This window comes from Galeopterus variegatus, unplaced genomic scaffold (genome assembly GCF_000696425.1).
Source record: "Galeopterus variegatus unplaced genomic scaffold, G_variegatus-3.0.2 Scaffold6060, whole genome shotgun sequence".
Taxonomy (NCBI): Eukaryota; Metazoa; Chordata; class Mammalia; order Dermoptera; family Cynocephalidae; genus Galeopterus; species Galeopterus variegatus.
Window position 1 is genome coordinate 86097 of NW_007732171.1, and position 26563 is coordinate 112659.

General features: G+C 42.8%; 1 protein-coding gene across 1 annotated transcript; it reads left to right on the plus strand.

Annotated features, from left to right (window-relative positions):
- The first annotated feature begins 808 nt into the window (after window positions 1-808).
- Window positions 809-26492, plus strand: STAG3 (stromal antigen 3). The gene is made up of 33 exons (XM_008590384.1): window positions 809-1065; window positions 1708-1810; window positions 2199-2315; window positions 6034-6130; window positions 6830-6906; window positions 7206-7410; window positions 7831-7982; window positions 10734-10807; window positions 11572-11695; window positions 12219-12317; window positions 12529-12608; window positions 12932-13039; window positions 13306-13420; window positions 13583-13688; window positions 13864-13967; window positions 14229-14321; window positions 14449-14538; window positions 14798-14998; window positions 15120-15190; window positions 15291-15378; window positions 15923-16003; window positions 16086-16178; window positions 16325-16493; window positions 16613-16749; window positions 17534-17635; window positions 18171-18319; window positions 18536-18664; window positions 18763-18920; window positions 23367-23541; window positions 23806-23907; window positions 24230-24308; window positions 25779-25850; window positions 26069-26492. The coding sequence occupies exons 1-33, from the start codon at window positions 884-886 to the stop codon at window positions 26075-26077; spliced, it is 3741 nt and encodes a 1246-aa protein (XP_008588606.1). The 5' UTR covers window positions 809-883; the 3' UTR covers window positions 26078-26492.
- Window positions 26493-26563: the final 71 nt, after the last annotated feature.

Here is a 26563-nt window from a genome sequence, read left to right on the forward strand (position 1 = left end):
CGGGGGCGGGAGCGGGGTGGGGCAGCCCCCTTCCCCTCCCGCACCGCGCCTGAGCCCACATGATAGGTCAGCACGCCCGCGAGCTGGCGGCCGCACGAGGCTGCCTGAGCAGCATGACAGGAACGTGGTAAGCACGGGCTTACACACTCCCAAGCCTCGCGATAATTACCGGCCCTGGGCGAGCCGTTGGGCTTGCGCTTGCGCAAACCGTATCTCGTACCTTCCCGCGTTTTTCTGGACTCTTCCGCCACCGGAAGAGAAGCGGAGGGCTCCCGTGCCGGAGGTGGAATGATGACAGACATCTGAGGGAGCTGAGGCGGTGACCTTTCCTTCGGCCTACTCAGCCAGAAGTCGCTCTTGTGGGTTCGGACAGTGAGGCTCCTCTTTGGCCCAAGAATATGCCCTCCCCCTACCCTCCCGGCCCGGAGACTGGAGGCGTTCCCCCTCCACGCCTCAGTGGCAGCCGAGAATCTCATTCCCAGTCCCGGAAAGACTGAGTCCACTTTCTTAAGCGGTTGGAAGGCTCCTTAGCCCAAAGAAGCTCAGCCCACGTTCAGTCACAGATATGACCTGCGAAAATAGAAAACGCGGGCCTTCCTTTACTCCTTCAGCGTTTCTGGCCCTGTTTTAATGGCGCCTGCACCCCCAAGTCGTTAAGCGTTTCCTATTCCATATAGAATCAAGTACTAACCTAGAAATGGAAGTCTGGAGTGCACTTTTTCTTCTTTAGTATTTTTTTAACGTGTGAACTAAATTCCCTTGCGCCACCTAATTTACGCTTCCCAGAGCAGTTCCCTTGGCAAGAAAGGAACTGGTCAGGGCTGGGGATAGAGAAGTGGTGAGGTGGGAGCACTTTCCTCTCTTTCCCCCCAGCTGGATCGCCATGCCTACCCTGCAATCCTCCTCCTCCCAGCTCCACAGCTCGTCCTCCCCGGGCAGCGTGTCCTCCCCTCTGCGAAGAGCTGTGGGAAGTGCACAGAGGGCCTTGTCTGCCTCTTCTAGTTCCTCCACCAATCTGCCTTGGGATGACAGGGATGACAGGGACTCTGACCAGGCTTCAGAGGGGTGAGTGACGAGTGGATGAAAAGTTGTTGCATTGTGCGGCCTCCGTCCTCAGCAGCTTTCCCCCTTATCGTTTTCCTGCATTTATGGTAATATGCGTGGGACTCCATGAAAACATCAGAAATGCTATACTGGTTCAGAACAGTGACCCCTCCAGCTCTGCTGGCTGTTTTTCGGCAGCCCTACAGGTAGACAGCAAAAATAATAAACTTCGTTCTAATGAATAAGACATGTGGTTATGTTTCAAGGGGTGAAATATAATTCCAAGTGCATATTTATCTACTGTTTATGTATGATGGTATATGACTTCCTAAGCCGTGCTGACTTTTCTCCACACAGAGCTGGTTCCTCTGCCTGCTTAAGTGAATATTATTCAATTCTCTTATTAATAGAGACTACCAGGAAAGGGCTGTCTTTCACCCACCTTAGTTCCTCATTCTTCATCTCCATTACTTTCAAGTGAAAATTTTCCCTTAAGAATTTGTCTCTACTTCCTAATAACAATAACTCATCTTTTCTTACTGAATACATTTTTCTCATGGACATAGAGTACAGTTAAAGACAAAGGGAAATTATATTCATTAACCCTTTATATAAAGGGAATGGGAGGTGGTTGTATTTAAGGAGAACCATACTGCCTCATAGGGTTAGTGACTCTTTGTCAGCTGATGAAAGCAGTGACTTTGAAGATAGCCTGAGACGCAGTGTGAAGAAGAGAGCAGCAAAACGACCACTCAAAACAACCCCAGTGAGTCAATCAATTTTGTTTTGTTTTTGAGTCTGGTCTGGGAAGCAGCAAAAGAAAAGCTAGAAGAGGCTCGGGTGATCTGGTTAACAAAGGGACGAGACTCAAAGAGTGTTACAGGACAGACATAGGAAGAAGACAAATTTTGAAGAAAAAATAAGAGGGCATTAGGATATTGAGGTACAGGAATGTGGTTCAAGGACCTTTTGAAAGGAGAAAAAGTTAGAAATAATAAAGTTAACAACAATATAAAAATCAGTTATTTCAGGTCTGAGTAACTCAAACTCTGCTTGAGAGTTGGCAGCTTAAGCCAACAATGTGATAATGAGACCAAGTGTTAATGTCACTTTCATTTTTTTCCCCATATTCCTGATCTTTTTATACTTATTAGGTGGCAAAACAGCCAAAGAAGGGGTCCCGAATGGTACATGGTAATGGCCAGAAAGAATCAGAGTCATCAGCCAATGATCTCTTTGATGCTGTGAAAGCCGCCAAAAGTGACATGCAGGTAAAGCAGTGTCTTACCTCTATTCCTTGATATCATCTCACCCTTTGTAGAGAGGGAAGTTAAGGACAAGTGCCTACAAACTTCATCTGATGTAGACATTTTAGTGAACATACCTATACCTACGTCAAGAAAAATATGATCACAGAGCAAGTCCTCGGAGTGATGTAAGGGAGACCTTTGATGAGAGCAAATGATGTTTTCCTAAAGATATCACAGAATAGGAGCAATTCTGCTTTTATTAACTGATGGCGGAAGCAGAGAGAGGCATTTTCAGACCTAAGAAGGAAGCTTGAGTATGGGTGGCAGCTTGTTCACCCTTGTCACATCTTAGCTCTACCTTGACAATTTTTCCCCCCTCCACATTTCTTTTTCTATAATTCTATTGCAAATATGTTATCTAAAACTATATAAAGTTTACATGTAGTTTAAAAAAGTAAAAATAATAAAATGATCACCCAGATCTCTAGTCCCCAGCTCAAGAAACAAATGGTGCTGTAGAGGCCCCTTGTATTCTTCTCTCCACCCCTATACCACAGTCCCCTTACCACCCACCACTGAAGTGAATTTTGTGTTAATTATTCTCTTGTATTTCATTATGTTACCACTGATGAATGTGTTCCTTAGTTTATGTAAATGAATCATTCTTTAGTTTTCTGTGACTTATTTCAGTTAGCATTGTTTGAGATTCATCCATATTGATATGTGCTGTAGATTTTTATAATATTTAGAAAAGTATTTTAAAATTTCGAACATGGAGTTTTGCTACTTATGTTTTTGTTATTTGATTTCTAACTTTATTACATTGTAGTCAGAGAATGTGGTCTTTGAAATTTATAGAGACTTAGCTTTATGATGTAGTATTTGATCAATTTCCAAAACTGATTGTACAGGTGCTTGAAGAGCATGTGTGTTGTCCAGTTGTTGGGGACAGTGTTCTCTTGGGTGGGACTGAAAGTGTTAAATATTATACTAGTTTGATGTTTTTACTGTTTTTTTAATTTTGGTCTGTGTGATACATGTTACAGAGAAAGGTATGCTAAAATCTGTGAAGTTGACTTTTTCACTTCTTTTTTATTCATGCCCGTATTTGCCTTAAATATTTTGAGACTTTGTTATTTGCATATAGGTTTAGAATTGGTATATTTTCCTGGCAAAGCTTTTATTGTTACATATACTTCCCCAAAAATGTTTCATTTGATATTACTATATCTACACTAGCTTTATTTTTTGGTATTTGCCTAGTATCTTTTTCTCTTACTTTCAATCTTTCTAAGTATGTTTGGGGTCTATATTAGTCCGTTTCCATTTCTTATAACAAGATTCCTGAAACTGGGTAGTTTATAAAGAAATTTATTTCTTACAGGTTTGGTGTCTGGGAAGTCCATAGTCCAGAGTGTACATCTGGCGAGGGCCTTCTGAGTGGGAACTCTACAGGGTCCTGTATCAATAGCAACATTGTCTAGTGCAGTATCCACTAGCCACATGACTGTTGAGCACTTGAAATGTGGCTAGTGTGGCTGAGAAACTGGATTTTAAATTTTTTATTTAATTTTAATAACCTTATATGGCTAGAGTCTAATGTATTTGTGAAGATCTCATTTATAAATGTTGTGTTTGGAAGTGTTAAATGCAAATCCTTTGTAGGTTATCTTTTTGATTTGACTGTTTTCAAGACTTTTTTTGCTTTTGTGTTTTGAAGTTTTATAGGATGTTTATAGGTGTTCTTTTGTTATGTGTGAGTTCTGTTAGCTTTCTGGCTCTGAGGATTGGCTTCCTTCAACAAGTATAGAAAATTCCTTTTTTTAAAAAAATTTTTATTGAATCAAAATTGATTATACGTATTTTGGAGGTTCAACATTGAGATATGTTGATCAAAACAATATCACTAGCATATATACTGTTACAAATCATCATTATTCTTTATGCCCTTGCTCAGTCTCTCCCCATCCCCTTGTCCCTCCCTCCTCCCCCATCTAATTACCCTAGATTTCTTCTCTCCTTCTGAAAGAATATTGCCTCTTGTTCATATTATTATTTTCTGGAATTCAGTTAGACATCATTAAAACTTCTCACTCTGTTTTAGTTCTCCATGTCTCTTAATATCTCTTTACTATTTCCACCCGTTAGTCTCTCTGGCCTGCATTTTGGGTAATTTCACTGACTTCCAGTTCACTCATCTTCTGTTCTGTTTTATCCATTCTGCTTTAAATCCATCCATTGAAGTTTGAAATTTTATTTATCATATTTTTCACTTATGCAAATTTTGTTTGGCCCATTTTCAAATTTGATTATTTGTTTCTAATTTCAGGCTCCTCTTTTATTTCTTTAATCATGTTAAACATAATCATTTTATAATATGTGATAACTTCAAAGTCTTTGAGCATATAATTCTGTTGTTTGTTTTTTCTTTCTTTTTCTTTTTTTTTGGTGGCTGGCTGGTATGGTGATCCAAACCTTTGGCCTGGTATTACCAGCACCATGCTCTAACCAAGTGAGCTAACCAGCCAGCCCTGTTTTTTTTCTATTTCTTACTTTAAGTGCCTTGTTTCTTTAAATATGTTTTACTAGGTTTTGCTGTGAGCTACTCATTTTCCCTGGAGCTCTATGTGTTGGAATTCTTTGGGGCCTGGGTTGAGGTGGGTTTTTAAGAGAGGAACCTGCATTTGCTTCTGTCAGTTGCCAAGGGACACTTCAAAATCACTTTTAATTAAATTCTTTGATTGAGATTATTCTGATGATATAGGTGGTGTGAATCTGGACTACAAATCCAGACCTGAGGTCTGGCTATGAACTCTCAAGGGAGAATTCTTTTTTTTTTTTTTTCCCTCCGCCTCACACTAAGATCATAACAAGCTAGTTTTCTTGCTTTTCCTCGTATGCCCCGTAGGTTTATTTTTTATTCTTGTGTTCACAAGGATGTGACTCTTTGCAGGACCCAGCTTTGTGTAGGAATCTCCTCTTGGACTGCTCTTCTTGGAAAGACTTTAAGCTCTACCTCCTATGCTCTGCACTTCATGCAGCCATTTGGACACAAAGTCAGGGTCCTCAGGGTTTAATGAAGCCCTCAGGGCAAAAGTTAGCTTACTTATCTCCCAGGGTTGCTACCTTCACCTCATTTTTGGCCTTTATGGAATTCTCCCTTTCATTCTAGTTCAGCACTACATTTTAAAAGATGTTTTTAAGGGCCGCCCGGTGGCGCACTGCAGAGTGCGCCGCTTGGGAGCGCGGAGGCCCTCCCGCTGAGGGTTCGGATCTCATGTGGAGACCGGTTCCCGCTCACTGGCTGAGTGCGGTGCAGGCGCAACACGAGGGTTGCGATCCCGTTGCCGGTCCCCAGTACAGGCGCGACACTGAGGGTTGTGATCCCGTTACCGGTCAGTAAAAAAGACAAAAAGGAAAAAAAAAAAAGATGTTTTTAATATTTTATCTTTTTTTTTTTTTCTTTTTTTTTTTAAAAAGATGACCGGTAAGGGGATCTCAACCCTTGGCTTGGTGTTGTCAGCACCATGCTCAGCCAGTGAGCAAACCGGCCATCCCTATATGGGATCCGAACCCGTGGCCTTGGTGTTATCAGCACCGCACTCTACCGAGTGAGCCACGGGGCGGCCTGTTTTTAATATTTTAATCAGAAGTTTAGATGCTTCAATTGGGAGATCATATAGGATTTTTATTCTGTCACATTGCCAGAAATATAAGTCGTCCACATTTTTCCCCCTAGTCTTTGGTGGATGAATGGCTGGATAGCTACAAGCAAGACCAAGATGCAGGATTCCTGGAGCTCGTTAACTTTTTCATCCGATCTTGTGGATGTAAAGGTGAGGAAACTCCTACCCCTTTCTAATCTTTTGCTCCAATGTTATGATACTTTTCCCCATTTAGATGAGTAGGATTAGACTTTTCCTAAATAAGGTGAAACAGAAAAAGTCTTACTTATTTAACTGTGGTTTTGATTGGTAAATAAGGGAAGTGATCCAGTTGGGAACTATGTTGGTTTGGAGGCAAGACCCTTTGGGGAAAAATAATTACAATTATGTGATGATACTGATATTCACAAATTTGAAAATGGGTCATCACACACCCTTTAGTCTTCCTATATGAAATAATCTCTAATTTTTTTGCTCCTGTTTCTCAGCCATTTCACATGTATTTCTCTTCTGAAGCTGTGAAGCCCCCAAATCTCCAGATGCCATGGCTTAATTAATTGGGGCAAATAGTCTCAGTCAGGTTGTTTTATAAGAATCTAGCATTGGCCTAGTTTTATTGCTTTCTTTGTTTTTCTGTTTATTTGGGGTGTTTTTAAACCATTGTTTTCCACTGCTTGATTCGTTTGGGTGTTCTAGAGAGGTTGCCTTATAGCAGATACACAGTTGGATAGTGGCAGACTTATGACTGAGATTCAGATCTTCTGAGTACCCCTCTAAGCTCTTTTCATTAGGTCTCCTAGCTCATCTTTAGTGTAAATGATCTCCATGTCCTGTTATTTTCCTTGTAAGTACCTCATCTCTGTTCTTCAGGCACTGTGACCCCCGAGATGTTCAAGAAGATGTCCAACTCAGAGATCATTCAGCACCTAACAGAACAGTTTAATGAGGTGGAAGAAGACAACCAGGATTTTCTTGCCCTTCTTATTTCGAAACACAAGGGCCATTACTCCCTTCTTTCTGATTCTGAGAAATAGGGTATCTTTTAGAAGGATGAGTTCAATCTCTTGGGGGTAGAGGTACCTATAGATATTATGTGAATATGCCTCCAGAGTTGGAGAGAATAACAGGAAATGAGGTTATAACAGAGATACATTTTTACTATACTGTCGGGTTTTGACATCTAAGTCCCTATGGCTTCATGGACCTGGTAATAACTTTCCCATTCTTTTCATAAACCCTTCTGTAGGACTCAGGGAACTATCCCCTGACAGCTCCAGGTGCATCCTGGAAGAAGTTCCAGGGAAGCTTCTGTGAGTTTGTGAGAACATTGGTCTGTCAGTGCCAGTACAGCCTCCTCTATGATGGTTTCCCTATGGACAACCTCATCTCCCTGCTCACTGGCCTCTCAGACTCCCAAGTTCGTGCCTTCCGTCACACTAGCACCCTAGCTGGTGAGCACTCGTTTTTACTCTGTGGCTATTCTCCTGGGGGTTGGTAGGCCTTTCCTCTGTTCTCCAGTTCTGGATCTTCTTTCCCACCTACATCTTAGCTCTTTACTTCAAGGCCATGCTGCTTTTATCCCAGACCTCAATCCAGTTTCTCACTAGTGGAATTTTGGAAAGGGGCGGATCACAGTAACAATTTCCAGCCTTAATATCTTTCTTATACCTCATCACTGGGAATGTGCTAAGGGTTAAAAGAAGGCCAAAAGAGTTGGGGAGAAATTCCCATCCCAGTTCAGGCAGTCTTAAAATCTTAGGTCACTTTGCTCTATGTTTTTATTTCACTGCCTTTTTTCCTTCTGTTTTGAACCTGTCCTCCCTCCTCTGACTTAAGTTATAATTTCCTTATCTTGTTTTTGTGACTCGAAGCCATGAAGCTGATGACCTCCTTGGTAAGAGTTGCCCTCCAGCTGAGTATGCACAAAGACAATAATCATCGTCAGTATGAGGCTGAACGAAACAAGGGGCCAAGGCAGAGAGCACCTGAGCGTCTGGAAAGCCTTTTGGAGAAACGCAAAGAGGTGAGGAACGTTCCCTGCCTCTTCCCTCGTCTCTCCCTGCTTCCATCCACTGCTACTGCAGACCACCTTATCAAAGCCCCAGGCAACCTTTTATATCATAACTAGTGGAGTCTGGCAATAGTTTAACAGACCCATCCTGTCAGTGGTCATTATGTGCTCATCTTGTTTCTGCATGTGAGCTCAATAAATTGTCTAATTTAGAGTGAACTTAGAGTTTTCTGTGTTTCCACTTTTGTTCAGTTTCCATTTGTTTACATTCATTATCAGAAGTGTTTTAAGTGCTGTACCTGTATGTTGGGCAAGGAGTTAAATTTTGACTTTCTGTTATTTGTACAGTGTGTAAGTCACGACAGGAGTACGCTAACCACTGACAAAGGAGGCCAAGATTTCAGGGAGAGGAAAGAGCACAGGCCTTCTAGTCACTCCTGGTTTTAAATTCTGTTCCAGTTAACTACTAGCTCCATGACCCTATGTAATCTCTCTAAGCTTCAGTTTCCTTTTCTTTAAAAAGGGGATAAGTTCACCTTTTTGTGAATAATAAATTAGATGATGAGTAAATTGCCTAGCCTGGCACACTGTAGGTATTTGCTTTATTTCCTTTTAAACTTAAAGAAGTTCACCGGAGGACATAGCCCTGGCAAAATCTTTCATACTGATTAAACCTTCAAATAGCTGTGTCTATCACGAGACTAACACTGATGTTTTCTCCCTCTCTTAGTTAGTATCTGACATTCCCTCACCATGAGCCTGGCAGGACTCACTGTATCTAACTGTACCAATTGGCTGTTTCCCTAGCCGTCAAAAGATCTCTTCTGTGTTAAAGCATTAAAGAAGGGAACTTTCTACTTTCCTCATTCTCTTTGGCTATTTTTTACTGTCAGGATGATCATAAAAGCTTATGTATATAATAGGTCTATACTGGATCTTAAATTACATGCACTAGTATGAATTCTTTTTTTTTTTTTTTTAACTTTTTTGGGCTCTTGCTTTAATTATCATTCACCCTTTTTATCTTTAATCTCTCCCTCACCACTGTTTTTTCTCCCCGCTTATAAATATGTATAGGCCCTTGAATCTTTCTTTCACTTTGCTCTTCTGTGATCTACTCTATTTCTTTTTTTTCCTTACTTCCTTAGTGTCCAACTGACTAAATCCTTTTTGCTACCTAGCTTCTATGCCCATTTTTCTTTGAAACTATTCTCTCCAAACCAGTGACTTCCTAATTCCTATAGCCAGTAGCCTTTTCTCAATCTCCCTTTTCCAAATTACTGAAAAATTTGGTTACTGATGATCCACCTTTCCTCCTTCCCTCCCTTTTCTTCCTTCTATTCTTTCCTTTGAATGTGAATATTTCAAACATTCAGAAAAGTAGAGACACTGGTATAATGAACATCATATACATATTATCTAGATTTAACAACTCATATTTCACCATATTTTCTTTATCTTTTTTCCTTTTGCTGTTCTACAGTAAATTATGTATATATTGCTACTTCAACCCTAAAGATTTAAGAATGTCCTCTAAAAAAATAACATGTTCCTACATAATCCCAGTACCATCTCCACATCCCCCCAAAATAACAATGACTCCCTAATATTTTCTAATTCTAATTCATATTTAAACTTCCCCATTTGTCCCCCACATACCTTCTATATCTGGTTAATTCCAACTAGGACTTAATTAAGGACTGTGCATTGCATTTGGTTGTTGTGTTTCTTTTCTATTCTTTAAATAGAATGTCTGCCTCCCCCCATTTTTTCCTAATATATTGATTTATTGAAGAGGTCGGGTTAGTTGTCATAGAGAATGTTCCCTTTCTCCTTTTAATTCTACTTCCTTGGTATCTATTGTTCATCTATTCCGGGGTTTCTCGACAATGGCACTGTTGACATTGGGGGACTGTCCTGGCATTGTAGGATGTTTAGCAGCATTTCTGGCTTCTATGAGGATACTTCAAAAAGTTTGTGGAAAGATTTATATTATCTCTCAATTCTTTTTTTTTTTTTTAAAGATGACCAGTAAGGGAATCTTAACCCTTGACTTGGTGTTGTCAGCACCCCACTCTCCCAAGTGAGCCACAGGCTGGCCCAATTATTATCTCTCAATTCTTTTTTTTTTTTTTTAAATATGGCCAGTAAGGGAATCTTAACCCTTGACTTGGTGTTGTCAGCACCACACTCTCCCAAGTGAGCCACAGGCTGGCCCAATTATTATCTCTCAATTCTATTTTTTCACAAACTTTTTGAAGTACCCTTGTATCTACTAGCCCTACCACATAGTACCTTTCCCTTTCCCCTCCACAAGTTGTGATAACCAAAAATATCTTCAGACATTGCTAAATGTCCATTGGGGGACAAAATTGCCCTCAATTGAGAAACCACTGATCTAATTCTCCTTCTTCTCTTTTTCACTTGTTCCACTTCTCCTATCAAACTGCATTTATTAATTAGTTTTCCTAGGTATTTTTAAGTCAAAAACATATATAATTACCAGCTCGGGCTTCTGAATAGCCAGAATAACCACACACAGTGGTGATAGTTTTTACCAAACACAAACAAATCTCTGAGTTATTAGTTGACTGTACAGCTTCTTCCAGAATTAGAAGGTTTAGAAGGGAACATAGGATACTGGGGATTCACACTGTGTCCTGTAATAAATAGGAAGTGGGTGGAAGTTGTACATTTCTATATCTTTGTGGCCTTATGCTGTTGGGCATGAAAGAGATTGACCGGTTCCTCCCTGTTCTTCAGCTCCAAGAGCATCAAGAGGAGATTGAGGGGATGATGAATGCCCTCTTCAGGGGTGTCTTTGTACATCGGTACAGGTGAGTTAATGGGCTTCTCTCATTGAAGCAACTGGTCCTTGGTTATGGAGTCTGTAGAAATGACAAAGCCCTTCTAACCCTGAGTTATTTGGTTAGTCCCGGAACTAATGCAGCTGGAGTGAAAACTCTAACAATAAATGTTTAAGTTAGTAAGATTTAGTTTCTCCCCAACTACAAAAGATCCTGTAAGCTTCTCTGGGAGAGAAAATAAGAGGACAAGGCATTGCTGAATATTCTCCAACTTTGCCCAAGACCCCCCCCCACCCCCATATTTTTGGGGTTGGATACTTGAGAGGACAAGGGCAGGAAACAAAAAGGCAGAGCCTTCTGAGGGATGTATGTGGCTCAGCAAGCCTTTTCCTAGCCCGGCCTGCTGTTTTACTCTGCTAAGGGCAGGGGGATTTTAAACTATTTAAAGGACTGGTAGAATTAAGTTAAGAAAGGGTATCTATAGTTGTTTCTCACTCTTTCCTAAGTGTCAGCTTCTGCCTTTGCAGAACCTTTCAGCTGATTTCAAAATCAGCTTTGAAAAGGGGTGTGGAGGATAAGATTACAACAGGGTTAGTTCAGCTGTTTTATGGGCTGGTTACAGAAAGAAGATGTTTACTTTTTTATATATTTTTACATTGGGAGGAGGAAATGAAAGGCATGGTATGTGGTGTTTTGTGATGAAAATAAATTCTTCTATGAGAGGGAGCTATCTTGTAGGATGGAAAGTGAGTTTGGAGAGAAAGCAATAAGTTGATTTATCTCTGTGTGTCTAGGGATGTTCTTCCTGAGATCCGTGCTATCTGCATAGAGGAAATTGGGTGTTGGATGCAAAGCTACAGTATCTCTTTCCTCACTGACAGCTATTTAAAATATATTGGCTGGACCCTGCATGATAAGGTGGGAGTCTAGTCAGTCTCCTTTTCCCTGTTCCCCTCATCCTCTTCCCTGCCCTAGGACACTTCAGCTTTTCCTTTTTCTGCCACTTAGGTATTTTCACCTAGTGAGCAATGGTCAACCCATCAAGGCACTGAACTTTGGAACTCCCCCAGTACTGATGAGGGTAGGATAAAGTAGAAGAAGGAAAGACACATCCATAAGATAGAATGCCTCAAAACCTGAGGTGGAAGGAGAAAGACTTTCCTATGAAAAAGCAGGAAAGTTATTGATGGATTGGTAATATAAGTGCTAGGGAGATAGCCAAAGGATCCTTTTCATCATGATTGCTAAATTCTCCTGTCATGCTTTGTTTTTTTAAGTAAGAAGACAGCAGTTCATTGTTTCTGACATCTCAGAGTCCTCAGTATAGAGGACAACCAGGCCCAAAATGAGTAATCTAAAAGGGAAGTATGGAGGATCAGTGGGGGTGAGTAGTGGAGTAATTCGTCCTATTTTCATTCTTCTGGTTTTCCCTCCCCAACAGCACCGGGAAGTCCGTCTCAAGTGCCTGAAGGCTCTGAAAGGGCTATACAGCAACCGGGACCTAACTGCACGTTTGGAGCTCTTCACCAGCCGCTTCAAGGTAGAACTGGACGGTGCTGCTTTGCTCAGATTTTTGTTGTGGTTCCCATTTCCCCACCTTGTATCTTTCCACTTCTGTTGCTCTTAAACATCTTCAGCTATCCCAGCATCTGCTTCCAGGCCCTCTCTTTAGGAATCTCTCAAATTCTAAGAGAACGTGATGTTTTGGAATGGATGCGATAAGATATTGAGCGATGTTCTCCCTCCTGCAGGAACGGATGGTTTCCATGGTCATGGACAGAGAGTACGATGTGGCTGTGGAGGCCATCAGGTTGCTAATACTTATCCTCAAGTGAGTCCTGGAAAGTGGGGAGGCAAGCATCTCAGACTTCTACCTTTCCAGCATTGGGCAGGAACTCTGAGTCCTATCCCTCTACCTACCTGTTGTAGGTTGACTCTTATGTGCAGGTTGAAAGACAGAGGTCAATCATGAGTTGCAGGAGCTCAAGGGGCAAATGTTCCCATCTTCTCTAACTCTCCAAACTGTCTTCCACTCTTCATTTAAAAGTTCTCTCTAACTTATGTCTTTGTTGTTTTTGCCTCTTTGTTTGTATCCTTGGTGTTGTAGAAGACAATATCTATATCCCCACACTCTTTCTCCTTTTCTCTTGGCAGGAACATGGAAGGGGTGCTGACAGACGAAGACTGTGAGAGCATCTACCCTGTTGTGTATGCCTCTAATCGAGCCCTAGCCTCTGCCGCAGGAGAGTTTCTGTACTGGAAGTGAGTGGAGCTCCTTTCCTGCATTTCTTTAACACCATCCTTTGTCGTTTTCTCCCCCTCAGCTGCTACTGCTCTGCCTAAAGACTCCCCATACCTACTAAAGTCTCTTGGTGTCACCTTTCTTCTGTCAGCTCTTTGGAGCTTTCCTGGGCTCTGCAGCTCTCTTTCCTTTATCATCTCCTTGGGTCATTTCTTCCATCTGTAGTAACTATTGCATTCTTTATTTCTTCCCATGCTGTGCCCTTTCCTTGTGTCTATTCCACCAGGCTATTCTACCCTGAGTGTGAGACAAGAACAGTGGGTGGAAGAGAGCAACGCCGAAGTCCACATGCCCAGAGGACTTTTTTCCGCCTTCTGCTGTCCTTCTTTGTGGAGAGTGAGGTGACATGTGGAAAGCAGATATTTGGCTATTGTGCATAAGACCTACAAGTAGAGAAGGATGGGGGTGGGCACAGTAGGAAGGAGAGCACTGTTTAATCAATAACCACTTCCTAGAGTGTTTTAATGTGGCATTGGCGACTTACCATGCACCTTCTTCCACAGCTCCATGACCATGCTGCTTACTTAGTTGACAGCCTGTGGGACTGTGCAGGGTCTCAGCTGAAGGACTGGGAGAGTCTAACGAGCTTGCTGTTGGAGAAGGACCAGAGTGCGTGCCACATGGTAGCCAGGGAACCAGGGACCTGTTGTCTCCTAGTGTAAAATCAGGAGAAATTTCTAGCCTGACTTGTAAAAGGCAGCAGAGGTGACATGGCGGGGGGACTTGGAGATGGAAGGTGGCCAATCTGTGATTCTCTTTTTTGATATTCCTGGCAACCTGATAGACCTGGACGACGTGCAGGAGAACACACTGATAGAAATCCTTGTGTCCAGTGCCCGGCAAGCTTCAGAGGGCCACCCGCCAGTGGGGCGGGTCACTGGGAGGAAGGTATGACATGAGGGGCAGGTTGGGTAGGATAGTAGTATTAAATTGGAACAGGTACTGTCCATTCTTCAAGTCCTGGGTTAGGGTGCTCCTTCTGCCCCTCAAAGAATTCCATTTCTGGAAAAAAAGGAATCTGGAGGGAACTGCTGAATTCTCTTTTCCTTCCTGGGCAGAAGAGATCATGGGGAGGAGGGATGCATACACACCCTCTGGACCCAGTATTTCTCCATACTTTCCCCCACCCCCAAATGACTCTAATTCCAGGGCTTAACCCCTAAAGAACGTAAGATCCAAGCTGATGACAAAGTGAAGCTGACTGAGCACCTCATCCCCCTGCTGCCCCAACTCTTGGCCAAGGTAGAGCTGACCTACTGTTCAGTATAAGGGTGGGAGTGGGTAAGAGGAAATGGCCTCTGATGAGAGATGGCAGGAAGAATTAGCGATAAATTAGCTAATAAGGAGGTCTCCCTCTCAATCATCACAGTTCTCAGCTGATGCAGAGAAGGTTGCTCCCCTGCTCCAGCTTCTCAACTATTTTGAACTCAACATCTATTGCACTAGACGCTTGGAGAAGGTGAGGAAGCAGGAAGATGTGTTTCCTATACCTTACTGCTCCCCTGCTAGTGCTGAGTTCTACTACCAGTATCTGGTTCTTTTCAAGAACCTGGGTTGCAGAAAAATCAATAAGCCTTTCCTTTCTTAGGCATCTTATCCTTGAAGTTTAATGTTTTCAACCCTATTTCTCATCTCCCCCAGCTCTACTCCTCTCTAGAAGGGTTGCCCTTCCTACCCTCTGCCCTCCAGCATTCTTTTCCCATCTTTTTTTCTCTCAGCATCTGGAGCTGCTCTTGCAGCAACTCCAGGAGGTGGTGGTGAAGCATGCAGAGCCGGCAGTGCTTGAGGCTGGAGCTCACGCCCTCTATCTGCTCTGTAATCCCAAGTTCACTTTCTTCAGCCGGGTGGACTTTGCCCGCAGCCAACTAGTGGATCTGCTGACCGACCGCTTCCAGCAAGAACTTGAAGAGCTGCTACAGGTGGGAGCTGGGGCCACATGATGGGACACCCCAAATGAGGGTGAGAGAAAGCCACAGAACAGGGAACAGGGACCAGTCAGTTCTTGGGAAAATCCTCTTGTGAGCTTTCTTTCTTTCTCAGTCGTCCTTCCTAGATGAGGATGAGGTATATAACCTGGCATCCACTTTGAAGCGCCTGTCTGCCTTCTACAAGTGAGCAGCTCCCCTCCTGCTTCCTCTCCTGTTTCTACTGGTATCTGTGGAATTGATCCCCCTCTGTTCAGGTGTAATGTTTCCTTCTATCCCCACAAAGCGCTCATGACTTGACTCGCTGGGAGCTCTATGAGCCATGCTCCCGACTTCTCCAGAAGGCTGTGGACACAGGAGAAGTTCCTCATCAGGTAGGTAGACAGACTGGAGATGTGGAGGCAGAGGAGTTCTTACGGGCCTGTGTCTTAGGTGGCCACCTCTCCCAGGTCAAGTCAGTCCCAGGGTGTGGAGTGGACACAGGGAGTAGGGTCAGATGGAGGTGGCTCTTCCCATTCCTCTCCTGGAAGGTGGACTGTTCTTCCATTGCCTGAAAACAGCCATCTTCTCAGGTTTCTTGGGACTCAAGAATAATTGGTCAAGGGTTCTGATCCCCTTACTGGCCAGCCGCCAAACAAAACAAAAAAAGAATAATATTGAGGGGTTCTACGAAACTTTGAATAAATTAAGGAGAGGTGGCATTTCTGCATAGTATAGAAGCCTCTGAAGATTGCCTGGAATGTCAGTTCTTTTCCACCAGTAAAGGAATTGGGTCTCCCCTGATATCATTTTCTCTTCTTCACTGCTGTGTGTGTGTCTGCATGTGTCTGCATGTCTGCCTCTCTGCCTCTCCCTCTCAATACCTTCCCCTTGCTCTGCTGACCCAAATCTCATTTTTCTAACATTTCGTTGTTACAGGTGATCCTGCCAGCCTTGACTATTGTCTATTTTTCCATTCTGTGGACATTAACCCACATTTCTGGATCAGGTACTTCCCAGGTGAGTATCAGTCTGAGTAGGGGAAACAGGCATGGAGGAGCCTGTGTCTTCATTCCTCCGCTTCAAGCTGCTGTCTCTACAGAAGCAGCTGTTGAGTTTGAAGGGCAGAATGGTGGCCTTCTGCGAACTCTGCCAGAGCTGTCTCTCAGATGTAGATCCTGCGATCCAGGAGCAGGTGAGCTTTTACTCAAGTGGGAGCAAGGAGGCAAGTGTTCCCTGTGGTCTGAAGAGACCCTGTTCCAAGGAGAAATTAGTTGCATTATTTCTGTCTTGGGGAATATTCAGTTCCTTTTAAGCATCCATTTTTTTTCCACCCAACAGGCTTTTGTTTTATTAAGTGATCTGCTTCTCATCTTCAGCCCTCAGATGATTGTAGGGGGTCGCGATTTCCTTAGGCCCCTTGTCTTTTTTCCTGAAGCAACTCTCCAGTCTGAACTAGCCAGCTTCCTCATGGACCATGTCTTCATTCAGCCTAGAGACCTGGGCAGTGGTACAAAAACTCTATAACTGGGGCTCAGAAAGGGTTGGGGTTTGGGCCTGGCTCAGTATATATAGGGTAGGAAAGGAGGCCTAAGTCCATGATTCTGTTCTGCATTTGATGTGAGCCAGGTCATTCCCAGGAGGATCATTTACAGATAGAGCAGCTGCACCAGCGGCGCCGCCTCCTGGCTGGATTCTGTAAGCTGTTGCTTTATGGGGTGCTGGAGATGGATGCAGCCTCAGATGTTTTCAAACACTACAACAAGGTACAATGTGGCCCTACAGAAATAGAGGAGAGGGGACCAAGTTGAGCACAGCCATGACTTCAAACACTGTAGCACTACAGACAGAAAGGTGGGGGGATCTGATGGTATCAGGCTTAAAGGAATAGGAGGGAAAGGCGGTAGAAGTTTAGAATAAAGAGATCAGAGAGACTTAGTAGTGAATAATTATGGAGAAAAAGCTATTAAGAAACTGGAGGGGAAACAGCTTATTCTTCCTGTCCAGAGATCTTTTTCTCCAAACCCAGTCAGTGGAATGGGGAATGTAAGAAGGGAAAAAAGAATGGAACAGGGATCAATCCTCACAACATACCTAGATACATACCTCAGTTTCCTCAACTCACTGTGGTGTTTATTTCTGTTTATTGATCACCTAGTATGTGCCAAGCACTATTCCCAGCACTAAGGACACAGCAGGGAACAAAACAGACAAAAGTTCATGTTTCGTGGTTCTTCTGTTCTAGTGAGGGAGAGACAAATAGTGCAGGCTTCAATGCTGGGTGAGAGTGGACACTGGCAGACTTACTACTCTTCTCTGAGAATTGCGCTTGGGGCAGTTTCTTACCTTATTTATTTACCTAAACTCTGATTTCTTTTGGGCTTTGCTACTTACTGGTTAGAGATGAGTTCTAGTATGAATTATTTTATGCTTAGATTCATGTTTCCTACCTAAGGTACTTTGGGAAGGACACATGATGAGGGATGTCAAGGAAGAAATAAAGTCTTTTCCTGTTGTCACACATTACCTTCTCCATTTCCTCTCGCTCAGTTCTACAGAGACTATGGTGACATTATCAAGGAAACATTAACTAGAGCAAGGCAGATTGACCGAAGTCATTGTTCCCAAATCCTGCTGCTGAGCCTCAAACAGGTACTCCCTTCTGCCTAGAGGGCCTCTAACCTATGACATGCCCTCCCTGTAGTACCCAACTCTGTTCACCCTTAGCCACTTAGAATGTTAGATCCTTGCGAGCAGAAAATTTCTTATTTTGACTCTTACTTTACATGACAAGTTCTTTCATATGTAATATACCTTTAGAAAGTTTTTTTTTTTTTTTTAACTGACTGGGAAGTTTCCACTCCAACCCCATAGAAATCAACTGTCAGGACATGGGAGTACCAACAATGAAGTCATAGGGAATTTATAACTATTCTTTAGTCTGTTCTTTTGCTGCCTCCTTCAGTTACTACAGACATTTTTATTTATTGCCACCAAGCAGGGGTGAAGGCTCTCTCTGCTGCAGGAGCCAGGGATCAAGGCAGTGTCCTGGGAGGAAAGAAAGAGTGAAAGTGGGAGATGGCTTCCCAAGCCCTTTGGAATTTCTCAGCAGAAAAGGGAATTCCATGCTTGTCTATTTCTACCTTGTTGCTCTCTTTCCCAAATGTACCATATCTCCTCAACACAGTTGTACACAGAACTGCTGCAGGAACAGGGGCCCCAGGGCCTGAATGAGCTTCCAGCCTTCATTGAGATGAGGGACCTTGCCCGGAGGTTTGCATTGAGCTTTGGACCCCAGCAGCTGCAGAACCGTGACCTTGTGGTCATGCTACACAAGTAAGGAAGTATTGGTTGGAGACTATGTGCAGGGAGACTAAGAGTGGTTTCTTGGAGGGAGGGTAAGCATGTCAATAAGTAGCAATCAGGTTGGTGGTGGGTATGCTTTTGGAGACAAGGTGGGGATAAGGGGAGGGTACACTTAGACAGGATGTCTCAGACCTGGGAGGGAGGTGGGAAAGGACTATCTTCCTAAAATAATTCTGCCCAACCAAGGGAAGGCATCAAGTTCTCCTTGTCTGAGCTTCCCACAGCTGGCTCCTCTGGTCAGCCCCCAAATCTGGCATTCCTGGAGCTCCTTTCAGAGTTTTCCCCCCGACTCTTCCATCAGGACAAGCAGCTTCTGTAAGTTAGTGGGCGGGTAGATAGATGTGGATTAGGGAAGAAGGGTCTGGTGAGGGCCCGGTGGCTGCTTCAGCCTCTTTATCCCACCCCTTCCTTAGACTGTCCTACCTGGAAAAATGTCTGCAGCATGTCTCCCAGGCACCTGGCCATTCCTGGGGTCCAGTCACCACCTACTGCCACTCCCTTGGCCCTGTAGAGAACACAGCAGAAGCCAGACCTCAGGGCCACCCCCACTCCAAAAGGAGGCGCATTCAAGGTACAATGCTGTGTATATGGCTAGCAGGGTGCTCAGCACTGCTCCTTTTATTGCCACTACTGAGATAAGCAGCAGATGTCTTTGGCCTCATTTAAACTTTTATCTTATCAAGAAGAAATACTTCATTAAGCATGTACTATCATTAAGGGTATTCATTTTCTTCAAGGTTTATGTAGCCAACTAAAAATAGTAAACCTCTATGAAAAAGCAAATAGAAACTAATGATAAAATTAAAAATTGAACTAAGAATTCTATACATATAGGGTGCACTTCCTTGACATCTCTAAAATTTGGAAAATAATGGAATATAAGATTTTTATACAACCTTCACAATTGTTTGCCTTCATATCACCACCTGTCATAATTCACCTAAGATTTTTTCTTTGCTTTTTTGCACATTCTTTATTAAATGATAATATCCCAGAAATCAGTTTGATGTGCTAGTATGTGTTTTCTAGTGTACATATTAAAATGTGACTTTTATATGTACCAAACAGCTCTATTGAGATATATACTTCACATACTATAATATTCACCTTTTAAAGTATATTAACAGAGTTATGCAGCCATCACCGCTATCTAATTATAGAACATGAAAATGTTCATTCCAAAAGAAACCATGTACCCATTAGCAGTCTTTCCTCATTCTCCTGTCCTTCCAGCCCTAGACACTATGATCATCTGTTTCCTATCTCTGGATTTGCCTATTAGCAACATTTCCTGTAAATGGAATCATAGAATATATGGCCTTGTGTCTGACTTCTTCCACTTAGCATAATGTTTTCAAGGTTCATCCACGCTTTAGCATATACTAGTGCCTCATACATTTTTATGGCCAAGTAATATTCCATTGTATGGGTATGCCACATTTCATTTACCCATTCACCAGTTGATTGACATTTGGGTTGTTTCCATTTTTGACTGATAATGCATAAAATGCTGCTACATATGTAGTGTATAAGTTTTTAGGTAGACATATGTTTTCAGTTCTCTTGAAATAGACCTAGGAGTAGAATTGTTGCATCATATGATAACTCTGTTTAACTTTTTGAGGAACTACCAAACTTTTCCAAAGTGTCTACGCCATTTTACAATCCCATCAGCAGTGTATGGGGGCTCCAGTTTCTTCTCTTCCTCACTAATACTTGTTATTGTCTGTCTTTTTATTTTATTCATCCCTTAGTGACAGTGAAGTGAAGTACTGTTATGGTTTAAATTTGCATTTCTCTAAGGACAGTGATATTGAGTATCTTTTCATGAGCTTATTGGTTTATCTGCTTTAGAGAAATATCTATTCAAATACTTTGCTCATTTTTAAATGCGGTTTTTTGTCTTTTTGCCGTTGAGTTGTAAGAGTTCTTAATATATTTTAGGTACAAGATCCTTATCAGATATATGATATACAAAAATTTTCTCCTATTCTGTGGGTTGTCTTTTCATGTTGTTGATGATATCCTTTGAAACACAAAAGTTCTTAATTTTGAAGAAACCCAGCTTATCTGTTTTTTCTTTTGTTGCTTGTGCTTTTGGTATCAGAACTTAAGAAACTATTGCCTAATCCAAGGTCACAAAGATATACTCCTATGTTTTCTTCTAAGAGGTTTATAGTTTTAGCTCTTACATTTAGGTCTGATTCATTTTGAGTTAATTTTTGTATATGGTGTCAGGTATGGTGTAATTTCTTTTTTTTTTTTTTCCCCCTTTTTGTCTACCGAGTGCGCCACTGGGCCGGCCCAGGTGTAATTTCTTTTTAATGTCTTTGTATACCACCTAAAATTGTATCTTATATCACCAAGAAACTGCTTTAGTCAATTAAGTAATGAATATTTAGTAAGGAACTACTACATGCAAGATACTTTATTCAGTGTTTTAGAGGCCATGAAGAATCCTCAAGCAGCTTACCATCTAATAGGAAAGAGGGAAAATACATTTATAGAAAATCTTATTGGTGACTTTTCATAATTCAGTGATAAGTGCCTGAGGGTTTATATAAGTGGATACTATAGAATTCAGGGAAAGAAGGTATCACTTTAAGTTTAGTTGACCTATGAAGGCTTTATCAAGAAGATGGAATTTAAGCTGGAGATTTATGTAGACTGAACAGAAGAAGAATGAGCATCATGAGCTAGCAGAATAGCACAAGCAAAACAGAAAGGTATGTGTTAGCCAAAGCATAGATGTATAGGTTGGTTTGCTAAAATAGGGTTTATAAAGATGAAATAAAACTGAAAAGACAGGTTCTGTTGTTCATTCAACAGATACTGAGCACTGTGTGCTGGGAATACATCAGTGAACAAAAGAGACAAAAATTTCTTTCTTTAGAGAGTGTCAGGTCGTGATAAATGCTATGGTAAAAAAAAAAAAAACGGAGGAGGGCGAGAGAAAATAGTGGGGTGGGGACTGCAGTCTTATAAAGAGGGATCATTGGGAGAAAGTCTTGTCAAGAAGGTGAATGTTGGGCAGAAAACCTAAAGGAAGTGTTAAAAGGTAAACTTAGGCACATTCAGGCAGCACCAGACCACAAGCAATTCAGGGCTCCACCGAGAAAGCATAAGGAGAAAACTTTCATAAGGTGTTTGCAGAAACAAGACAAAGAAGATACTTGATTGGTTAAAGTATAAAGTTCCTACTTAGAGCTTAGTTGAAAGATTTCTATTGGTAAAGTCTCTAGTTAGAGGGTAGTTATTGGTTTCTGATTGGTTAAGCTTAAGTTTTGTTTTCCAAGGCTGTGCACATTCACTCTGAATTGGGTTTTGGTTTGTTTACATTGGATCCAGGGTGCTGGAGCCATCTCAGCCTAATGGCCTCCCAATTAATTTTTTTTAATTTTATTTTAACAGAGGTGAGGGAGGGCACCTAGTGTATATCAGAATAGCATACCATTAGGGAGCAGCCAGTCCAAATGCCATGAGGAAGGATGTTCCTGGTATGTACAAGGAACAGCAGAGAAGACTATTATGACTGGAATACAGAGTATGTAGGATATGAAACCAAAGAGGCGGCAGGAGCCCAATGCATATAAGGCCAAGTAAAGAGTCTGGCTCTTCCTCTGAGTGCAACAGGAAACCACTGGAGGATTTTAAGCAGAGGAGCAACAGAATCTGCCTATGTTTTTACATGATCTTTCTGGCTGCTGTGTTGAAAACTGTCAGTAGAGGGGCAAGGATGGAAGCAATGAGACCAGTGAGTAGGCCGTTGTAGGTTTCCAGCCCAGAGATGAGAGTGCATAGACCAGAGGAGTGGTGGAGGTGCAGACAAGTGGCCAGATTCTGGATACATTTCTGGGGGATTTCTAATAGGGTTTCCTGACAAAATGGAAATGGTATGTAAGACAGAGGACTTGAGGATAACTCCAAAGACTTGACCTGACAGTTGATGGAGTTGATATCTGAGATGGGAAAGGCTGTGAGTGAAGAAGGTTGTGGGGAAGATCAGGGCTTTGGTATTAGTCATGTGGTTACAGGTGGAAATGTTGAACAGACAGTTGGGGAGAGGAAGCTGGAGTTGAGGGGAGAGCTCAAGGCTTGAGATCAGTTTGGGAGTTGGCAGAGTATAGGAGGTATTTAAGGTTTGGGAGATTAGGAGGATTCACATGGGGGCCTAAGTCTTCCTCTAGCAATACAAGCTCATGGGTGTGGCTCTTCCCTGTTTTCTGTAGCCCTCCACTTAAACCAATAGCAGCTCACTTCTGGGTTATTATTTGTGTACAAATGTGGCTGTGGGGAGGGAAGGTAATGGGGGTATGAATATTTACAGTTGTCAAATATTAACATCAATTTGACTGACATTTTAATATAGCATTACCTGGGTTTTCTCAGGTAAAGAGAATCTCAGGTAAGAATCTTGGATCCTTTCTTCTCCTATACCTTCTTCAGACTCTGCAGGAGAAAGGTCCTCCACTTATTCCTCATATCAGGACTATACTGGCATTGCAATCATCTCATTCTTTTCTGGCTTTTAGAAAATCCTCTCTCTAATTTTTCTGTTTCTCCCTAGCTGTCATGCATTCACACTAGCCTCTGGTCCCAAAATTCTATTGCCATTTCAAGTTTTTTCTGACCACAGAAATCTTAAATGGATAGGATCTCAGGTGTCTTCATTGATTAACTTGACCTCTCAATTTCAGAAAATTCAATCCTCTCACAGTCATGTTTATATTTTACTGTTTACTCATGAAGTGTACATTTATATTTCTTTCTATCTTGTTTTCTAAGCTGTGTAGTAAATTTTTCTTGGATAAGGCATAGATACAATTCTGTAGGCCTTACTTTTTAGTACATAGGGCTATGCTCATTTTTGAGGCGTAACAGAATGAGGTAATACAGATTTTCCATTCTCTTCTTGCTTAGCTTTCCCTTACCAAATCCTGGGAAGGTCTTGAAAAAGTAAAAATGTCTGTGGCAGGTCACTGGTCTATAGTTAATATATGCATCTGCTTCTTTGCAGTCCACTCCAAACGTAACAAAGAGGACATCTCCTCATCCCGGGAAGAAAGCCTGCAGCTGAACAGCATCCCACCCACACCCACACTCACCTCCACAGCTGTGAAGAGTAGGAAACCCCTTGGGGGGTTGGAAGAGATGGAAGAAGACAAAGGCTCAGAATCAGAGTTTCCCCAAGGGTGAGGGCCAAAGAGCGAGTCTGGGTGTCTGGTTTCCCAGATTGGTGTCTGGCCATCTCCATCTTGCTGTTTTGGTTCTGTTGTTCCCTGCTGCAGCACTCCCTCAGTCTCAGGTTCTTCTCTAATCCTTTTCTCTTTTTTTAGCTTTAAAATGTCTCTTTCTCCCAACACTCTGAGCTTTTCTCCCCTTTAATACTGGCCACCTTACCTTCTCTTTTTACCCTTTACCTTTATTCTGTCACTGATCCACTTCATTCCCAATAGCCAGCTCCTCTCCGACACCCAGAGGTCAAGGTTCTCGGGTCCACAGCATTTCTGTACTCCACGCAACCCTTCAGGTCCTGACCTGGGCAACCGGCTGACCCGGTGAGCTTTTCTCATCATCTTCTGTCCTCACTTCAGATCTGTCATCCATTGTGGAGGGATTCTCACCTTATCTAGTGCTTCTCTGCCAGTGCTTTTTGGACTTGTTTTATCCACAAAACCCTTTCTGCCAGTACAATGTGGAACCCTAGTATGTAAAACCAATAGAAACAGAGCTGCTGTGCTTGAAGCAGGGGTGGGAACCCAGAACCCTACTTCCTGCCTTACTTGCTGCCCTCCCCTGCTCCCGCAGGTACCACTGAGAAACTCTCAGGGGTCCTTAAAGAACAGTTTGAAAACCACTACTCTTTGCCTCTACAAACAGACTCAGCCTTATGGAAGAGGACGAGGAAGAGTTAAAAATTCAGGATGAATCAGGTGAAGAATGGCAAGATACAAACGAGGTGAGTGGACTCTACCTCCCCCTCTCCCTCTAGAACTAGAGGCTACTGTGTGAGAAACTTGGGTGACCTCCTCTCTCCGTCCTAGTGATGCCCTTGTCTCTGAAAACTGAAAGAATCATAAAGTAGGAAAGGTTGTAAGTTGATTTAGACTTTGCTTAGACTTTATTTTTATTGAAGAAATAAAGAAATTTAAAATACCAAAAATTTTGGTATTGGAATAGCACTCCCCCTCCCAATCCCCAAATAAGTATTATTGCCTCTGAACCAACTGGAAGAAGTTCTAGGGCATCTTTCAGTCCTCAGAAGGTGGCAGGATGGCAGGTCATCATCTAGTCCAACCTTGCAGCCCGTTCATTCCATTTCCTCCCAACACATACCCATACCCACCTGCCTTCCCTCCTCTCTTTTGACGGCTGCCCCCAACCCTGTTTCTCCACTCCATCCCTTTTTCTACCCTAGCCTGCCTTCTTTGCATTTCTTCCCCAGAGGAAATGCTGCCAGTATAGCAGGAAAAGCATAGAATTTTGAGTGAGGTGACCTGAGTGGGAATCTTCAGTTCCACATCGTTAACTTTTTATCTCTTCTCAACTTCCATTTCGTCTTTAAAATGGAGCTTTTATATAAAATGCAAAGTAAAAGCACTTTATAGACTTAGAAGGGCCATGTCTTAGCTCAGGCTGCTATAATGGGATAGTATAGACTGGTGGCTTATATAAAACAGATATTTATTTCTCACAGTTTTAGAGGCTGGAAGTCTGAGATCAGGGTAAGCATGGTGGGGGGTTCTGGTGAGGATCCTCTTCCCAGTTGCAGACTGCCGATGTTGGTTGTGTCCTCACGTGAGAGCTCTCTGGCCTCTTCTTCTAAGGGCACTAATCCCATTCATGAGGGCTCCACCCTCATGACCTAATCACCTCCCAAAGGCCCTGCCTCCAAATACCATCACATTGGGTGTTAGGATTTCAACATGGATTGGGGGGGGTGGAGGAGGCACAAACATTTAGTCCATAATAGGCTTTGTGTCTTTTGCTCTTCTGCTCCCTTGGTTCTTTGGGGAGAGAGAAAGAATGGAATAGACTAGAACAGGGAAGTAGAGGTATTGTGTTCAGAAGGAAAAACCAAACAATGTCACCTTCAAACCAGAGACTAGAGAGTAAGGCCTCTATTAACATGTTCTTTCCTAAAATCTTGGGGGGAAAAAACTCATTCTCTGGTACCAGAACTGAACACATTAAGGGGCTCCATCAGCAGGCAAAGAGAGGAGGCACCTCTCTTAGGACTTCCGGCAGTCTCGGCCTGCTCCTTGTGCTCACCCTGCCTTTGATAGCTTCCCTCCTGGGCTGTGCCACAGGGACCTACCAAGGCCTTTCGCACTTTTTCTTATGAGACCAGAAAAGGAACTGTATTTTTGTTTGCGATGTTATAGTAGTGGGGAAAGGCCTCTCTGATTTTTGACCCCATTCCCTCTAGCAACCAAGTAGCCACTCTTCCCCCAGTGAGCATGGGCTGGACCTCTTAGATTCTACAGAGCTGAACATCAAGGTGAGTTTTGTCCATGGGAGATGCTAGCAGGTAACCAATGTATCCATTAAATAGAAAGGCCACTGCCCATGGGCGGCCCTGTCAGCTGTCTCTGGAGCTTTGGGAGTAGCCCAGGGGAGGAGGGGAAGTCAGAATCATCATTTGAAGGACCGTTCAGTCATGTTTGCTATTTGGTTGTTGCGTTGTCTCTGTGTACACCTTCATCTTTCTCATTACAGGATTTCTGACGCAACTCTGGGCCCCTCCCTGTCTCCACTCCCCCCACCTCATGGATGTAACCACTTGGAAAAGGGAAACAGGAGAAAAGAGCAAAATGAATCATTGCTTCCATGCCCCAGCCTTGGCCTCTCTGAGGGGAAGGAGAGGTGGGCTTTGCCCTTCTGACGTAACCTTTCTCTCTGATGGTACTGGGGTACAGAAGCCAGGAGACCCCTGTGCCTAATACACCCTGGCTTTGTCCCTCTGCCTATTTCCTGCTGTGTTTGCCGTGGGGGAGCTTCACCTCACCTCACCATTGAAGAGGAGCACTGCCTCCCTGCATTTAATGGGAAGAGCTCATAGTTTTCATGTATTTTTGGAACATTATCCCAGCCTCGTTTGTGCCCTAGTGATTGGCTCAATAAACATGTTTGAATCAGCTGGTTCCTAGGGTGCGGCTCAAGATTGTTAAACTGACAGGATGGCAGGTCATCATCTAGTCCAACCTTGCAGCA